The 20,021-nt window shown below is 31.0% G+C and overlaps 3 protein-coding genes across 3 annotated transcripts; all 3 read right to left on the bottom strand.

Annotated features, from left to right (window-relative positions):
- Window positions 1-5,954: 5,954 nt before the first annotated feature.
- LOC139094426 (uncharacterized) lies at window positions 5,955-9,359 on the bottom strand. The gene is made up of 5 exons (XM_070645464.1): window positions 8,544-9,359; window positions 8,226-8,448; window positions 7,985-8,162; window positions 6,482-7,307; window positions 5,955-6,219 (listed from the first exon to the last, which is right to left on the bottom strand). Exons 1-5 carry the CDS (start codon window positions 9,357-9,359, stop codon window positions 5,980-5,982), a joined length of 2,283 nt encoding a protein of 760 aa, XP_070501565.1. The 3' UTR covers window positions 5,955-5,979.
- Window positions 9,360-9,955: 596 nt separating this feature from the next.
- Window positions 9,956-11,683, bottom strand: LOC139094600 (lipase member H-B-like). The gene is made up of 5 exons (XM_070645720.1): window positions 11,331-11,683; window positions 11,094-11,268; window positions 10,630-10,720; window positions 10,443-10,570; window positions 9,956-10,381 (listed from the first exon to the last, which is right to left on the bottom strand). Exons 1-5 carry the CDS (start codon window positions 11,670-11,672, stop codon window positions 10,140-10,142), a joined length of 978 nt encoding a protein of 325 aa, XP_070501821.1. The 5' UTR covers window positions 11,673-11,683; the 3' UTR covers window positions 9,956-10,139.
- Window positions 11,684-12,516: 833 nt separating this feature from the next.
- Window positions 12,517-19,143, bottom strand: LOC139094595 (putative fatty acyl-CoA reductase CG5065). The gene is made up of 9 exons (XM_070645712.1): window positions 19,012-19,143; window positions 18,228-18,613; window positions 14,712-14,846; window positions 14,443-14,560; window positions 14,234-14,379; window positions 14,023-14,176; window positions 13,500-13,632; window positions 13,122-13,379; window positions 12,517-12,975 (listed from the first exon to the last, which is right to left on the bottom strand). Exons 1-9 carry the CDS (start codon window positions 19,127-19,129, stop codon window positions 12,849-12,851), a joined length of 1,575 nt encoding a protein of 524 aa, XP_070501813.1. The 5' UTR covers window positions 19,130-19,143; the 3' UTR covers window positions 12,517-12,848.
- Window positions 19,144-20,021: the final 878 nt, after the last annotated feature.

Genomic DNA, 20,021 nt, shown 5'->3' with positions numbered 1-20,021 from the left:
TCAATACCACGAAATCTGGTACCGTATTTTGAAAATTTATCCTCTGGCTTCATCGGACGTTGACAATTTAATGGAAAGGAAAAAATTGCCAAAAATAATAAAATTGCTAAAATTTTCATTGTAGTTTTTTGTGCGTTCTGGAAGGAAATGCGGACAAAATTAGTTATAGTATGAAATTTTATAATTTTGATAATTATATAAATTAGAAATAAGTGGCTTAGTAAAAGAGATAAAAACAGAATCACATATCTCATTACTAAGTCAATATGTACAGTATCGCAAAGCACACAGTGAAGAAATAGTCAAAAAATCCATTCCATTTCGACGTGCTTTGATCTGAGGTTTAATTCTATCGAATATGGCCCTAATAAGGATCATGCTAATCTAGATTTACATTTTTGGCAGTTTATACGCCGTGTATTTTCCGGTAATGATCAGTAAAAGATAAATTGTAGAGCTTGAAGTCGTGTGATGTCGACTCGAAGCTACTCAAACTTTTGTGACTCAAATTGAATCCACTTGATTCAACTCAATTTAGATCGATTCGAGTTAATTCGACTCAAATTAGGTCAAGACGAGTTAAGTAGACTGAATTTAAAATAAGTCAAGTCGTCTTAAATTCAGTCGACTTTAAGCGCTGCAATCTACCTATTATAGATTATTGTATATAGTGACTAAGCAATGGGATCTGCTATTCTATTTTTATCTTAAGTCTATTAAGTTTATACCTTCTCGTAGTATCCTCTGATATCGCTAAACGCAGCGTTGGTTATCAAGCTTTGTGCTCCTCAATTAAGCTAGAGATGACAACGTTTTGAACCGACCATTTCCGATATTAATTTCTATAAATAAAGCAATGACATGAAGTGCATTGCATTATGAACAAAAAACAGAATTGATGATTCGTTGACAGTTTGAAAATAAATGAAAAACTTTTTTAAAAATCATCAATTTTATGAATAATTTACATTAATTTGCTAATAAAAAGAAGAAATTCAAAAAATAAATTTTGACAGGTTAATTGGATTTCAAAGGAAGTCAGGCGCTCATTGTGAATTTTGTGGCTTCAGCATGTATTGCTTAGACCTCTTTTTACTCAGTCCTGACTCTCTTGAGTCTCTTGTAAGACTTTAAAACGCCCCACAACCACCTCTAGCCAAATAATTTCAAATCTATCCAAAAGAAGTCTTAACCGGTGACTGAACCTCTGTAAATATGACCATTCTCAGCATTATTTTCTTTGGATTTTCAAGAATTGAAATATTGTATTTGTACTGTCCTTCAGGAAAGATTGAGAACCTCATAGCCAGTTCATTATCGATAGTAAGGTTCGTGAATTCAAAATCACCTTCGTACGGACATTTATGAAGTAATCCAGGAATTGACTTTTCAATAACATTAAAGATGAATTTTATGAATAAATTGCTGTTGCTGCCGCTCATTGCCTGACAAAAATTGACTGCCTTTGAATCAATAACTTCACGATAAATTATTCCATAACGGAAGCTTGCAATAATGTGCAAAAAAATACTTTCGATCTTCTTTTGAGCTTTTATGCCAAAATTTAGTGTTGAAATTGTCCTCGAGTAGCTTTTTGCGTAACAAAATTTGAAGTAGATTGAGCTATTGTCATAACTGGTGCATTCAACACCACGAAACTTTGTTGTATATTTGGCAAATTTGTCTGCTGGTGTCATTGGACGTTGTGCATGCGATGACAAATAATTTAAAAATATTAACAGAAAAATTAGAATTTTGTTGAAAATTTTCATTCCTGCTTGTTAAGTTTATAAGTAGAAATGAGGAACATTTTTGAGGATTTTGTTGAAAATTGTTCAATATTTTTTTATAATTTATCGTCAGAATTATTTATTTATCCAATTTAGTAATTTATATCTAAAAAGGTTCGAATTTTATAATAATTTTGTATACTTATTCAAGTTTAATGAGACTGACTTGATTGTCAATTAAATTACTTCGGGTTAATCGTTCAAAGGTTAAAATCAAATTTAAGTTAAAGTTGGGGAACAACTCAGGTGACAATGTCAATTTTGTTACTTGTCAATTCGTTCTTGAAGTTGTCCGCTTCCCAATGTTGCACTTTTTGATCTTTCATACCGAATTAATTCTCATAGACACATCGTTCATGAGTTTGAAACATGATAAAAGAATTCCCGCAGAATTGTATGCTTTGTTCGCTGCAGGGTTTGCTGGGACTTATAAGTTGAGGAAGTGATATTAAATTCCTAGTGGAAATGATAAAATGAACCAGTAAAAGATTGTTGTCTCGCGTGGAACAGACTCCGAATAGTCGACTTTATTTCTAGTATGAAACCTGACATTTGTGAAGCTAGCCATAGATTGTCTGGTGTATATCTTGCTGAATGGTCGACTAATTGCAGTATTGATAGAAATCGACTCTATTTTCTCCTAATTTCCGAAATCTGAATTTAAAAAAATCTGTTAGAATTGAAATCTGCTCTTAAGTTTTGAACATAAGTCTAAGAAGTAAGTACTTACTTACTCAATTCCTTAAGTAAGCCCATTACCACGCGGAGTTAACTTCTAAAACCGACTCTATTCTCTGAGAACTTCTGCCAGTCCGAAATGCTAAGGACATAAGCTTTAGTTAATTACGTTAAAATCAAAAGTCATGATTGCTCCCTTTCCAATTAAGTGTTTTATTTTTATTCAGTAATATTTATTAAAATTAGCAAAAGTTTGTCATATCAAAAATTTGTCAGTTTAAATAAAGTTATTTTTAAAATATTGCAGATCACAATAAATAAGTGTCTCTTTTTTAATTATATTAAAACTTTTAAATGATTATCTTTATAATTTATAGAATGTAAGTGCATTCTGGAAAGTACATGACGTAAAATGGCCAAAAATCTTGCCCCAATCAAGTGTGACTTAAGTATTTGTTCGGATTTGATAAAATTCTAAACTCACGCCAGAATTAAGCGCTGGATTTTTGGCCAATCCTACGATTTATCCTAAGTTACAGAATAACGAAGTTTTTTTCAAAAATGAACAATTGAATTAGATCCTTCTCAACGTCATCAGTAACCGACCCCTTAAGTAGAACTTAAAAAATTTAGTATTGTATTTATTTAGATTATATTCCCTAACATGCAATGATCGTGATCACTAATTATGAACATGATAGGTATTATAATCACAAAAATCGTATCATTGCCTATTAGGGATTGATATATGTCCTGTATATTGATATTTGAATGCAAAATAATTAAATTTACATTTACTTAACTAATAAATCCTTTAACTAGCCAAATGAGCTTTTCAATGGTGACTTTACTTCCGTATATAAAATCATCGTTAGCAATGGATTATCAGGCTTTGCAGATATTGTAAAGTTATACTTGTACTGTCCTTCTGGAAAAATTGTTATTTTTTTAATGACATTATCGTCAATTGTAAGATTATAGACTTCCGTTAATCCATTATAAGGACATTTATGAAAATTTGCCAATTTCATTGAATTCCGTATCATATCCAAAATAATTTTAAAGAATAAATTATATTCTCCCAAAAGTCCATCCATAATTGCACACCAGTTAATATATTTTGTGTCTAGAACTTCACGATAAATGTTTCCATATCGAAAACTTGCAATTACTCTGAGCAATATTTCGCCTGATTTGATACAATTAATTCCAAAATTAAGCGTTGAAACCGTTCTTGAATACGATTTGACATTACAAAATGTAAAGTACACGAGCGATCTGTCATAGCTGCTGCACTCAACAGCTCGAAATTTTGTTCGATAAATTCGATTCTTTTCACTTGGCAACATTGGACGTTGACTTTGAACATGAAAATTTAGAATTGAAAAAATTATGATAAATCTCAAAATGTTCATGTTGTTGGTAGATTTGAAATTCAAAACTGATAAAGTTTAATACCTAAAAAATGAATTTATCCAGCAGAAAATATCGAAAAATTTTCTAATTGTAAGCTTGTTTATTTGACAATTAAATATGATTAAAATTATTATTTTTTAGAATTTAGATTTAGAATTTTAATTGTAAATTTAGCTTCCGGGAATGATCAATTCTAAACAGATCGATTATTAGAAAATTTGACATTATTTTGAATTTGGAATTTCATAAGAGGTCATTTATTCATTTTTTTTGTAATTTTGTGAACAAATTGTAGATGTTGTTGACTGATTATATGCAGGGTGAGTGAAGCGAACCATAGGGCATAAGACCTGTTTGAGGGAACCATGGGACACGGGACCCGTCTGTACGTAATAAGTGAATGACAACGGAATGTCAATATTTGTAGAAAATTTCATTAAAAATGCTTTCAATTTTAAAAATTTTTGACATTTTAAGGAACGTTCATAAATTACATAACGCTAAAAGTAGCATTTTAAAATCCATGCTCCATCTGCCGTAACGCTTCTTAACAAATTGTCGAATTTGAACCTAATCTTAAACCTAGTATTGTATATTTATCATACAAAAGAGTCATGTCAGGCTGGTGCTGGATTTTTTGATTAATTAATCGATTTGATTCCCTTGACTTCGACCACTATACTAAAATAGCTTTAAAAAATACAATAATTTAATTAATTAGTGCATTTATCTCTGCATAATATTCTTTATTCAATATATAATTTTTAATAACTTTCACTTATTTTCAGTAATCATAAACCAAGCAAGAATTTACCATAAAAAAATTCATCCAAAAGAATTCTTCAGCGGTGACTTTACTTCCGAATAAACTGTTAATACCAAAAACAGTGAATTTGGTTTATCCTCAATTGTAATGTTATAGCAGTATTGTCCTTCAGGAAATATTGACAGTTTTTTGGCAACTTCATCATTAATTGTGATATTTTTGACTTCAAATAAACCTACATATGGACACTTACGGAACAATCCAGGAACTGACTCACCAATTATATCAAGAACAAATTTAAAAAATAAGTTTGAATTAACTCCATTCATGACTGAACACCAATCGATGACTTTCGTGTTCATAATTTCACGATATATGTTTCCATATCGGTAGTTTGCGACAACCTGAACCAATATTCTTGTAGATGGTTTTGGAAACTTAATTCCAAAATTTAACGTTGTCAATGTCCTCGAGTAGCTCTTGATGAAGCAAAATGTAAACTGTGCTGTCTCATTGTTGCTGCTGTAACATTTTACTGCTCGAAATTTGGTGAAATAGTTTGCATTTTTCTCGGATGGAAGGAGTGGTCGTTGGCTGAATGAAATTTGTAACAGATAAAAAATTATAAATTTTTTGATATTTTCAGACAATACTGTCATGACTTGTGACTGAAGAAATTCTAAATTTTGATATTCAGTCACAATAAAATAAAAATTTTGGATGCAAACAAAAATATGATTTTTTTTAATAATTTCCGTTTTTTATTAACTTTTTAAATTTAAATTGCTATACATTTTGATACTATCTTAATTTTTTTAAATATCCCGCACAGCACAACATGTTTGTTAGGTCACCGTACCGTAATAGGCAAAGATCATGCTATCGAGAGCTTGCTCATGTTAAATATACTAGATGAGCATCCTTGTGATCATTGTTCTTAGTTAATAATGCTCTTGAGAGCACCCTCTTTGCCTGCTAGGTGTAATAACTTGGCAATAACGATGAGACACCAAGTTGCCCTGACTGCACCATGACGACTGATTTCGACCAATTTTTTAAAACATTGTGCTGCTCGGGTATAATACAAAATTAGTCAAATAATCCCATAGACTCATAAAATGGCAGCATTCTCTTCACAATTCGTTGATATCTTTCTCCTTTCATGATTCTCCTTTTAAAGGCTCTAGATTTTTCATCATCTGTATGATGGACAATGAAGTTGTTGTCTGGATCGTTACATGTCATCACAGGAAGTACACATATGGTATATATAAGACCTGTAATTGTGTTTTGTAGATGATCTTAGAACATTTTATTTAAGCATCTGGATCAGATTTCATACTCACCAAAATACAATTTTCCATGAAATTCATTTAAAATTTTGTCAAATGATGAAAGTTTTGGATGGTTTAAATTTAAAATTTCCAAATTTTTCACCAATTCCTGATAATAAAACTTGAGCAAGCGCTGAATTTCATTTGGATTGTACAACTCATCATTTATAGATGTAAAGATAAATCTTGTCAAGTCCAATGCAAATGATCCATAATGGCAAAATTGGAAGTCAATCTTGAAATAAATAGGTTATCGTTATATAGCTTTAATTATTATTAAGTATTATTCTAATTAAATGTGTTACTAAAATTGAGTATTGGCCAAGCTGAGCGTTGCTGAACTGAGCTAAATGTCGCTTAAGCTTAAAGTCTCTCTAAGTGAACGACTTTTTGAGTCTAATATCCTTAACCTAAACTGAATAATACTCAGGTTGAGCGTTACCCAAGCTGAGCATTACTCAAGCTGATCATACTAATTACTAAACAATCAAACTTACCAGCACCAAATTCTTTAGCACATCACTTCCTTCTTCATACTGAAACATTAGATTATTTGTCCACAAATCACCTTGATTCAGCACATTTAGTTCATTTTCATTAACATCAAAGCACTGCTTCAATTCTTTCAATGATTTTTCTTTAATTTTATCCAATTTTTGTCCATATTCTTCATATCCACTCCATGTTGAGATCTCATCGACAGCTGCTTGGTACAAAGTAACAATCGGGAAATCAAATTGATCAACTTGACTGCCAAACATTCCTTTTTGAAAATCTTCAAATGCATCTGGATTTTCGTTATAAATTTTAAGCGATGCTGCATGAAATTTTGCAAATTTTTGGAAGCACAACTTTACGTGATCTTCATCAAGTCCAACAAAATGATCAGCTGTTTGATAATTCAACTCATTTAAGTCCTCAAAAATTAATATTTTATTATCTTCGTCAATTTTCATTACGCCAGGGAAAATTTTTGGTGATTCTGTGCCAAATATTTCCATCATTTTTGGTGCAATTTGGATGAAAAAATTAATTTCCTTATTTTGGACATCAAATCCATTTTTACCGACTTTATTCATTGAAAACTCATTCGTACATTCACTTTTTGTGATTAGTGAAATTTTTTGGGTAATTTTTGTGACTGAATCTTGAAATTCGATGGATACTCGATTTAGTGATGAATGAAATCCTTCACTGGTTCCGCTGCATGGTGAGATTTTGAGGCTTATTATGTCAAGCAAATTTGGTGTTTTATAATAATCTTGAAGGATTTTTTGGAAGTAATCTTTAGTAAAAATTGACGATAATGTTGGATCCATTGATTAGTTTCTGTTTGATAAGCAGCAAAGAAGAGTGAGTTCCTGATTGGACACAGTTATTTGACAAATTGATTGGTTCAAGGTTCAATAAGTAAGTGTCTTGATCGGTGAGGATTGCAAATAGACTCGATGTCAGTCAATCTAATTACTATCACTGACAGATGACTTAAAGTATAAAGATATACAGCGAATAAAACTCAAATAATTGACTGAGCAGCTACCTAAAAATTGCAAATAGAATTTACAGAACAGAACAAAATTAGACAGATTCAAGAATTTTCTTTGATATATTTTTATATATAAACAAACTCTGTTATCAGTAATTTTAGGGTTCGTTCAATTCCAGGGTTCTCATCAAAATTCAAATATTTTATACATATTGAACCCTGATTTTAAATTTAACAGCTTTTCGTAGTCAAATAATAATAATCAAATTATTAAATTTATCCAAATAGCACAAGTCGATTAATCGATCCAAAGTCCGGATCCAGGCTGGCGTGACTTTAATTTTAGGGATTCAAATGCAATCCATTCCCAACCCAAAGATATGCCGGTTTTGGACTTGATTCGGTTTAAATCCAACATGAGCCAACAACTTGGAGCAAGAATTTTGATCAATTATCCAATTTGTGCTATTTTTGTTAAGACTAGATGCAAATCCTTGTAAATTTTCATTGAAACATTCCCATAGACTCATAAAATGGCAACATTCTCTTCACAATTCGTTGATATCTCTCGGTTTTCATTACTCTACGCCTAAAAGCTTTTGATCTATCGTCATTTGTATGATGAGCTATGAAATCATTGTCTGGATCATCACTTGTCATTACTGGCAATACACAGATGTTAAAGATGAAACCTGGAAATTGAATAAATATAGATTTTTGGTAAGCAACTCAAATATACTCTGACTAAAGCTTACCAAAAAACAATTTTGAGTAAAATTCATTCAAAAACTTTTCAAAAGTTGAAATGTTTGCATTTTTGCAGCCAAAAAGGTCGAAATAATTTAGTAATTCGGTGAAGTAAATTTTGAGAAGGCGCTTAATGTCATCTGGATTGTAAAGATCATCATTTATAGATGTGAATAGGTACCGCAATAAATCAATTGCTGGAGATCCATAATGACAAAATTGAAAATCGATCTGAAATATTTTGAGGATTTTAATAAGTTATGATTAATGTGACTTTCTAGTTAAACATCACTAAAGTCAAATTTTACAAACTTAAACAAACTCACCAATACTAAATTTTTAGGCACATCACTCCCTTTATCATACTGAAACATCAAATTTGTTGTCCATAAATCTCCATGGTTTAAGACATTAAGTTCATCACTATTCACATCAAAGCATTTATTCATGTTGTCCAAAATGTTCCCTTTGATATTTTCCATCTTTTGGACATACTTCCCAAAACCTTTCCATGTTGAGATTTCATCAATTGCTGATTGATACAAATTAACCATAGCAGAATTAAAGCCATCTGCATTCCTGCTGAACATTCCTGTTTGATAATCAGCAAATGCGTTTGGGTTCATTTCTTGAATTTTAAGCGTCGCTGCATGGAATTCTGCAAACTTCTTGAGACACATTGCTGCGTGATTCTCATCCATTCCATTTATTCGATCAGCCATTTTGTAATTTAATTCCCGTAAGTCCTCAAAAATTAAAATGTTATTTATTTCATCGATTTTGATGATGTCAGGGAAGATTTTCGAGGAATCAATGCCAAAAATCTTCAACATTTGCGGTGCAATTTTTTGAAAAAATTCAATTTCCTTATTTTGGACATCAAATCCATTTTTGCCGACTTTTTCTAATGCAAATTCATTTGTGCATTCACTTTTTGTAATTACTGAAATTTTTTGAATTATTTTGGAACTGATGTCTTGATACTCGATTGTAATCCTCAACAGCGATGACAGGAAGCCTTCGCCAGTTCCATTGCATGGTGAAATTTGAAGATTTTTGACTGATATTGCTGAATTTAAATGATCTTGAATAATTTCCTTAAAATAATTTTCAGTAAAAATTGACTGATTTAATTGTTCCATATTGCTGTGAAGTATTACAATGCCAGCAAGAATTCACACGACTTTATATCCGAAAAGCTTTTAAACAAATGAAAAATCTTGATTCTTGATAAAAGATAATTTCTTATCTATCTGCAACAAGATGCAGACTTACAGATTAAGTCATTGTGTATACTCTTACCTAGAGATTAAGTTGAATTTAAATTAAATAAGATGCAAATAGGTATAATATCAATACGGTAGTGATGAGAGACTAGTAAATCCGTTACTATTTGCAATTATAATCCTCTAATCAGCAATGATAACTAGAAGCTAATTCCCAGGCTGAGAAACTAGGCGGTATCGCGGTAATTGTATGAATTTCGCGGTATTTGGCAATATTTAGCTGTATTTACATGAAATACTGCAGTAATTGTATGGATACCGATATCACTTCCAAGTTTCTAAGCTATAGCATTTGTCAATCTTAAGTCTATTGTTTCTGAAATAAAAGCTCTAAACGGCTAAACAGGGGTTCGAGTGTCAATCCATTCCCTTTTCCCCTTCCTAAAACTACGCCTCTACCAAACAGATATCATAGAACCAAGTTTACAGTAAAAAGTTGTTTGTGCTTAATATTCTTGTAAAAAAAATATTTTATTCTTATTTTGGAATATTTTTCACATTCCTCAACAGACACAGAGCATGATCTGAGTATACTCACTTACTTAATTTGCTAACAAAACATGCTCATGAGTATACTCACTAGAATGATCATGCATCCTGTACATTAAGGATTATTACAAGAAAATATCAATTCTTTTATTTAGGATCGTAGTGGCACTTGGTGAGATTCAAGTAATAATTTCCATAATTACTGTAACAATCAGCATAGTAGCCAAGGTATGCTTTTTGGGCATTATTACAATTTCTCGCATTATAAACTGTTGTGCCAGGGTTGCAGAGGGTAGCTTTGAATCTACTTGTTGATCCCCATACAGATTGTGCGTAGTAACGCCATGCCATGTTGTGGGAGCAAATGTTGCAGTCCAGTGAGTCTTCGCCTAAAAATTTATTGCTGATTAATGAAGATTTGAGAAAGATAAAGAGACTTTCTAGACTTACCGTATTGTTTGACACACTTACGGCATCCTGGATGTGAATTAGTTCCACCATTAACCCAGAAATCCATGTCACCAGAAGCATACTTTATTCCAATTTGACCAGCATTTGTGTGAATTATGTCGACAAATCTAAAAGAAATTAATATATTTTTATACATGGATAATAGGAATTAATATGAAGTTTTAACCTTGCGTCATCTTTGCTTAGAGCTTGATTCGCAGTAAATGCTAGTTGAAATCCAAACAGATTGTAAGTTTTTCTCTTTTTGAACATGTGGTCTGGAATGACAAAAGTATGATTATGTTTTAATCAAGCTACAGCTAATCTACAGCTAAGCTAAAGGCTAAGCTACAGCTAAGCTAAAGGCTAAGCTACAGCTAAGCTACACAGCTAAGCTACACAGTTAAGCTACAGCTAAGCTACAGCTAAGCTACAGGCTAAGCTACAGCTAAAATAAAGGCTAAGCTAAAGGCTAAGCTAAAGGCTAAGCTACAGCTAAGCTAAAGGCTAAGCTACAGCTAAGCTACAGCTAAGCTACAGCTAAGCAACAGAAATAGAAATATTAAGTTGCACTTAAACACTGACATCAACCTTGACATTGAACTTATTGTCATCACTAAAATTATTCAAAACAAAGCATGACTTTCATACCTACAGGATCCAGACCAGTAATTCTCTTTAACCTCAAATGCTTTTCAGATGAAAATTCTCTCCCAATTGCTCCGCAAATATGTGCACCAACACCGTGACCAACGAGGACAAGCTTATCCATATCATAGCCTGCACGTCGTAGTTTTTGTAGCAATTCGACGTATGTGTGTGCAACCTTGAAAGTAACAGAATTTTAGATTAAACAGCTGTTTTTGATTAAGCATTCATTAAGCATACATTTTGAATTTTATCCACAAACTTGTGATACTTTGTATTATTAGCTGCACCAGTCCAGTCGGCAATGACAATGTTGAAGCCACCATGTTCATTATAAGCATCAATAATTGCACTTACAGAATCATTTCTTGGTCCACTTTGCCAGTCATGGAAATAAACAACTGTTCGATAATCAGTTCTGAAATATTTTGTGTCATATACGTTATTAATATTTGACTTTAATGTAATGACTTTATTGTCATTCATGGATTTTCTGACAAATATTAATGAATTTCCATCAATCGTTTCCAGTGGAAATATGATGGCTGATAAAATTGATAAAAATGATAAAATAGCCTCCATTGTTGGTTAAGCTTCGATTAAGACTGAATAATTATGAACAATCGTCAACATATGTGGCTTAAAACACCTGAAATAATATTCCATTTAGAGTAAAATACTCAACGATGCTTGCCAGGGAAGAAACAGTGACGATAGAGAGAGTTTCTGAAAATATGAAATTTCAATTAAATATAAACAAATTTTTTGATGACTTTTTTAACAGGTGGAAGTACGCAAAAAAATAGAGTCAAGAAAAAGTATTTGCAATGTCAGACAGATGGGGATGGCAATCAAAATAAGAGTACTGAAGTCAAAAGATGCAATAACTCAGGGATCAGTTTTGGGGTTGGACAGTCGGAGTGATCAATAATTACATCCTCATGTCTAAATTGCATGTGTGCGGAAAGGTTCAGCTTTAAGACCGAATAATCACAATATAACTCAGCTGTGATGACACCAAGCTATTTAAATGCATAGCCGTAATGACGTTCAGCTGTAGTCACGCCAAGAAAATTTTATTTGTCACTATCAAAACTGTCCAAAAACAGCATTCAGGTACTCTCACGTCAACATTTCGACATTTTGCTGTACCTTTGTGACTATGTTACTTCATTTAGGAGTGCAAATATGCAAAGGTATCGAAAATCACAATCCAAACTGGCATTCAGTTAACCATGGTATACAGAGCTTCATTAAGGTCGGCCGCTAATTTTTTAGGAGGCTTGTTCCTAATGTAGGCTTATGAACTGTGTGGTTAACGTTTTTAAATTCACCTGCAAATATTCACAATAAAATCAATTGAGTCTGATTTTAACAACAAATATTTTTATTTCCATAATAATTTAATACATTTACAAGTCTGTAGTTTTCATATAAGTTTTTACGGATTCATAAATTTTATACCTTCAGGATTTTTATTATTAAAATAAGACATTATTGATATATGCTTTGTTCAATTCTTTGATCAACAGATACTTCAAAAATTATAATATAAAAATTTATTTTAATTTTCGAATGTTTTAAGCCCAACAAGCAAAGAGAATATTTTCATGGTGCATCAAAACCACTACGGTACCCAAAAGTGGTCTCTTTGCCTGTTAGGGTAATATTTTAATATAAATAATAAAAGACGCCCAAAATATGCCATTAACACATTTGAATCATAACAACTGTAAACAAAATTAATGTTAGCTTGAATTACACATTAGGTGTAAACCAAAACATCATCTTGAGAATATATTCATACATGTTGAGGTCAAACAGAACAAACTTAAGGATGAAAAAGATTGCGACGATCTTCATAACGTTGTGAAGAATTTTGAGCCTGGAAATGAATTTGTAAGTGATTAATATTAGGAAAATTTAATTTTTAAGAAATCTAGTACATAGTTTCAAAAAATCTAGTACATAGTTTCAAAAAGTCTAGTACTAAATTTCAAATCTAGTACTTAATTTCAGAATCCAACTTACTTGAACATTCTCTTTCTGCAGCTTTCGATAGTCGATGGACTCTGCTTAAAGACATATTGTCTTATACCCAATGCATAACGTTCAAAATAGTCAATCCAATCAATCGTTCTGACATCAATTTCAAATCTTTTTTCATCTTCCTTACTCATTGAGTTTACAAGTTTATCAACATTTCGAGAATGAAACTTAAACTCGTTAAGTTTGAAGAATTCTAAGGATTCGTTGGCAATCTGTAGTTTGTCTTGTATTTTGACCATCCTAAAGATGAAGGTAGTTAAAATTTGATAAATAGAAAATATTAACAGGCAATGAACATGCTCACAATATTCAGTGAACATGCTTATGAGCATGCTCCTTGTTTGTTTGAGTAATACTTACATTGGCTTATTTCCCGATAATTTTGATACTCCATCAAGAATGTAAGCAGGAAGATAATGACAAAATTTGGAGTAAATGCTGTGAACGAGTTTGTTTTTTGTGACATGCTTTGTTGGATACCAAAAAACTCCCTCTGAAAATGTATAATTTATGATAAAAGACGGTTATTGTTAAACTTGAATAAGAGCGATATAATAGCTTCTGTACTAAAAATCAGAATTAGCAAGAAGTTCCTTGCTCCAAAAGTCCAAATGGGCACTTCCACAACGAAGTCTTAAAGGACAGATTTATTCGTACTTACATCGCTGGCCGTATAGATCAATTGTGATCCATGGACTGAATGTGAAATACTGTCTCGATCGACAGCTTCCTTCCATGAATTCTTTGGACGCTCACAAGATCTTTTGGTACCGTACTAGTATTGTACCTAAATAGTACCGTACCAAACAACCACCAGATAAACCGACCGACCCCTGCCAATCGGCATTTTCTGCTTGAAATTCCAAATTAACTTAAACCTTACCATATGGATTCTTATGTGTTGACTCAAACATGCTATCAGTAAATGTACCCCATGATACTGGATTTTTTGTGCTTGTCGTGGCATTATAAATCATTATTTCTGATGATTTTGATTGTGCTGTTTTCCATGCTGCAGCAATTATTACATTTATTACCTAAATATTCTCGAATATTAATTAATTTCCATAGGGATTTAAATTCAATTGTCTTACTGTATCAGCAGGAACCAAGTCAATAAACATGTCCGAATCGCCAATTATTGTGTGAAAAATTCCTTTACCATTTGCAGCGATGACAGCTGTTGGTCCAAATAAACTATCGATCCATCCAGGCATTGGCTCAGAAACAGTTGCTGTGACTATTTATTTAATAGAATTTCAATGTGAGTATGTAAATGCTAAATAATAATTGTTAGAATTACCAATCGATGGACGAACAACGGCTATTGGAAGCTTTGTTTCTCTTCTAATAATATCTTCGGCTATTGCTTTTGTAAATGTGTAAGTATTTGGACGTTTTTTGACCAAAAATTCGGTGCACTGTAAAGATTAAAATATATAAAAACAGTTGCAGATTATTGTGGGTATTTTAACAATTTTTAGGGCTTAAGGATCAGACAATGAGTCAACAAAATGCATATCATCAAGAAGAATCCACTCTACCTCGGTATCATTGCTAATATTGACTTACCTGATCCAAAAATTCATCGGGAAAGTTTTCTGTCAAATCAATCACTGCCTGTGAGTTGAATGAAATATCATAAAATATTTCGTCTACTTCGTGACGATCACAGTTGCTGTATGCAGTTGATACATATATGAATGCCTGTAAAAATTTAAATATTATCTGTATTATAAACACCAAATTCCTTTGCTGATACAAGAACGGAAGCCATGTGAAGCCATTTTGTGAAGCCATGTGAAGCCGAAAATTGAGGGGTATCAGGGGGAATGTGGGTGTAATGTGATGCCACATGAAGCTATGTGAAGCTGAAAATTCTGAAGATGGGCGCCACGGGCGCTCCCGATACTCTAGTATTTACTGTATTGAAATTATACTGAATAAGGCTCCTAATCGAGAGGTTCGAATGCAGTATTGTTCAAATTTTTGGACCTTGACACAACTTTAAGGTGAATTATGACTAAAACCGCTCACGATATGCGGCTCATAAAATTTCCTTAGTTTGGACAACACTGCTCTGAATGAATAGAGCCATTTCCTAAGAACATTTGACGAAAGATATTCTAATCGCGACAATGAGCTAACATTCGCTTCAACCAATAAGCAAAGTAAATAAGAGATTAGAAACCGAGAATTAGTTGAAAAATACTAAAAATGTAGCTTTGGACAAGCTTTAGATTATCGTTTTAGGTTGCTTCAGTTGAATTTTAGCTAAAATAAATTCAATGACTGTCGTAAAATTAAAATTACTTATTTTTAGGGTTCTTAATTAGGAAGTTTCACAAAATTAACATGATATAAAGCACTTTTGGACTCTTTGGTGAACAGGTTACAAATTTCTGGTCTAAATTGATTTTCTTGTCTTTGATGTAAAAGTTGTCATTGCAGGGGCATATATTGGAATTAATCCCGAATTTCACAATGCGACGAACGGAATTTTTGCGGTAAAATAAGTTTAAATAAGTCGTTGATATAACAAGGCAACGGTACCCTAGCGAACATGCTGTATTTATTCGGATGGCATTTGGAAAAAGATTTCGAATCGAATCATTCCTCAAAAGATAATTCAATCAAAATATAACAAAATGAGAAGAGAAAAAAAATTACGAAAGAATTAAATAAAATCTAAAGTGTCAATACTATTTCCCATAACTCATTGAGCAAATAGTCAAGGTAAATATAAACACATTTAATGCTATTAAGTCATACTTTTTTTTAGCAAAATCTAATTACTCACAAAATAATGAGCGTAAATGAAATCTTTTGGCTCATCACAATTCAAAAGTACTTAACCTTAAAAAGTAATCTCTTGCAATTTTATTGCATGGATTATGCGTTTGATGAAATATTGAGATGCTTAATAGCAGAGCTCGAAGTCGATATGGTTGAAGTCGACTTGAGTCGACTCGACTCGACTCAAAAACACTAAACTTCAAGTCGACTCAAGTCGAGTTCATTTTTTTTAATCGACTTCGAGTCGACTCGAGTCGAGTGTTTTTTCAAGTCGACTCGAAGTCGACTCCGAGTCGACTTCAAGTCTCCAAGAAAAATAATTTTTTCTTAACGAAACTCATTTCTTTTTGCGCTTGTGAAGTATATATTTACATGCAAAAAAATTACCAAATCAAATTTTTCAGAGTTCATTTATTCTTTTTTGATTTTTTTCATGCAAAAAACTTTCAAAAAATAAATAACTAATAGTCATTAATTGATTATCTTGTTTAATTTTAAAACATTATAATAAAAATAACAAATAAAAAATAAATTAAGAGATTTATAAACTTTTTCTAAATTTCTTTTTGTAAAAAGCTGGAGAAATTCCTATTTCATTAATTTTTTGAAAGTATCTTGCATAAAGAATCAGAAAAGAATTAAAAATTTGAAAAAAAGTAGATTTTGCAATCTTTTTATATGTAAATATATACTTCACAAGCGCAAACAGAAATTAGTTTGATTAATAAAAAATTATTTTTCTTGGAGAATTGAAGTCGACTCGGAGTCGACTTCGAGTCGACTTGAAAAAACACTCGACTCGAGTCGACTCGAAGTCGTCTAAAAAAAATGAACTCGACTTGAGTCGACTCGAAGTCGAGTTCTTTTTTCTTGTCGACTCGAGTCGACTCGACTCGACTTCGAGCTCTGCTTAATAGGATGTAAATGATAATTTTGACTTGTCATTTTGACTTGCCATTTTTGAAAGTCCGTAATATTATCCACCCAAACAGCACATATCGGTTAAACAATGAAAAAATCCGGTCTCAGGCCGGCGTGCCTCTGACTTTGGACCATGTTGGGTTTGATCCGTCGTCATTATAGGATCATGCCTGATTGATTTTGTATTTTGAATCGATTAATCAAATAAAATTATCTGAATTGATTATATTAGACAAATCTAGACTGTGATTAGATACATTAGTTATTTTACAAATTTTAGTTTAAAATCTCGTCATCAGATAACATATTAAGGCTCTTAACTTTCATAGTCACTTCATGCATCAATAAAACTCTTGAAAAATTTGCAAAAATTCTCAAAAAATTGCTGATCACTTTAAGAGCACTATTAATAACAATGATAAGTCACATTTGTACTTCGGTATAATATATTTGAAATAAATTGCAAACTTAATCTTCCATATCTGTTATGCTTCCATTAACTGTATATCTAACAGAGTTGATAGAATGTAGGGAGTCCGGACTTCAAACAGATTCGAGGTAACTCCTAATCCAGTCAACTCTAAATTTATCAATCCTAAATGGATTTTTGGTGAAATAAAAATACATTTCTATCTATCAAACTAAAGGATGTCAAATCTCATTTTTTTAGCAACAAAATGGACTAATGCTAATGCCAATTAAAGGAGCCATTTCCTTACAGACAAGGTTAAAGGTGGCCAGTTTTAGGTACCGTAGTGGTCTTTTTGTTGTATGAAAGCATTCTCTTTATCTCTATATTTTATGACATTTTGACTTTTTATCTTTTGCATGCCAACCTAGTATCGATCTAGCAGAATATAGTGAGCATAGAACTCATGAGTTCTATCTTATGTCTCTTAAATCCTCGTACATAGAAACGTAATACGTATATAGAAACACAAAACTAAAGGTTACTCACTCTTGCTTAACAATGATCACATATGTCAGTAAATTGACATTCTTAATAATTCCAAACTTGAACAAACATTTGCCAAAAATAAATAACTAATTTGTGTTTAATTTTTACAAATTGATAAACATTTACATTCTGAATTTTATGAATGAGATGGTTCTTGTGTGGTAAATTCCAAGAAAATTTATACAATAAGAATAAGTTGTGAGATCAAGGTCTCGGTCATGAATTAGACGAAAGTAAATTGAACTTGAATATGAAATTGAAGATCATTTTTTGAATGATGTGTGGAATTTTATGCAGACAATAAGCAATATTATTGTGACTTAATCGATTGTAAAACAGTTTTAGATTTGTGAATATTGCAAAAATTTGATAAACTGTCCTAAAATGACCTTAACTTAGGTCTTTCTACTCACCTTCAGATCATCCAATTTCCGTCCCAAATCCATCAACTTTTGAGTTCCTTTAACATTAATTTCAATTGCTTCTCTAATTTTCTCATTAAATCTTACAGTTGCAGCACAATGAAAAATTATCGAAACATTTTGAATTAAAATTTGTTGATCACTGTCGGATATGCCCAACTCATGTGACTTCATGTCACCACCAATCATTATTACTTTTGAGAAATATTCTGGATTTTTATCACGAATTAAGTCAAATAGTGGAACTTTGAAAATTTCAGCAAGTCGCTCGTGCATTTTTTGGTCCTTTTTGGGACGCATGAGGAGATAAATGTTTTTAATATTTGGACATGATCGGAGGAGTTTTTCGACAAGAATTTTGCCGAGAAATCCAGTTGCTGGGATTTTGGGAATAAAAAAAAATTGTTAATTATTTTAATTAAGAAAATAACTTTAACTATAACAAATAAATTTTAATTTTAATTTGTATTATTTTTCAAATTTAGTTGGATTTTTTTAATTTTTAAATTTTCTTAATTTTTTTATACTTTTAAATTTTTTTAATTTTTTGGTATTTTCAATTTTTTTTTAAATTTTAAATTCTTTCATTTTTTCAATTTTTCTATTTTTTTTTAATTTTTTAATTATTTTAATATTTAAAAATTTTTTAATTTTTTTTCTTAATTTTCAAAATTTATTTTTGAATTTTTAATTTTTTCAATTTTTAAAATGCAAACTTCTAAATTTTTTAATAAATTTTTCTTTTATTGATAAATTTTTTCACTTTATTTATTACCTCCAGTGATAAAAACACTTTTTCCACTATAAAATTCAGGAATTGGAACATAATTTTCCTCAATTATGGTCGCGAAATTCTTATTATTAACATTTTTTTGATTATTGTTATTTAACATAAAATCTTCACTTAAATTTTGATTCTTTCTTGGTAAAACTTCCATTTTAATTTTTAACTTTAAGTTTCTCTTTAAAAAAATAATTAAATTAAATTTGTATTGAAATTTGAAAAGCTTTTTAAATCAGAACTTTTACTGCCATGCAGTGTTAAACTGTGGACTGAAAATGTTAAACTGATCGAAATTCTCACTTTTTCATGCACTTATAAAAGAGTGTGTTGAAAATGAGCGAAAAGAGCAAGAAACTTGATAAATGTTGAAGACTTCCGTGCGCTCTGTGAGATTGTGAAATTGAATAATATTAAAATTATCTAGCGTTTAAAAATGAGAATATGAATTTTTAATTAATTTAATCATTAATTAAGATTAGAAAATAAAGTGAAAAATTTTAATAAATGATAAAATTTTATCTGATTTTCAAATTTAAAAAAAAATAAATATTTTAATAATTTTATTAAACTGATTTAAAGATAAAAGTTATTTTTAATATTCAAGAAAATTAAAATCAAAAATTGATAAATTTTAAAAAATTTAAAAATATCAAAAACGAATTTAAAAAAGTTAAAAACAAATTTAAAAAAGTTAAAAACAAGTTTGAAAAAGTTGAAAAAAATTTAAAAAAGTTAAAAAAAATTAAACAATTTCAAAACTTTTTTCAAAATTAACGAAAACTTCAAAAAACATTCAAACATCAAAAAATCTTCAACATCTTTAAAAACCAGTAATTTTGAGCATATCAAACAAAAAAGAATCAACAACCAAAAGCTCACCAGGAAGGAAAAGTTACTGTTGTTGTTACAGGTGTAGAAACATGTGCGAACGAACAACAATAACTTCGTTTTGTTTCGGAACCGAGACATTATTATTTACAGATAAAAAAAAACTGTGCAAA

Source organism: Chironomus tepperi, unplaced genomic scaffold, assembly GCF_022539635.2.
Source record: "Chironomus tepperi strain 1889 unplaced genomic scaffold, CSIRO-AGI_Ctep_v1 contig_354, whole genome shotgun sequence".
NCBI classification, from domain to species: Eukaryota; Metazoa; Arthropoda; class Insecta; order Diptera; family Chironomidae; genus Chironomus; species Chironomus tepperi.
Note: the sequence above shows the minus strand (reverse complement) of the source record. Positions and strands in the feature narration are given on the sequence as shown.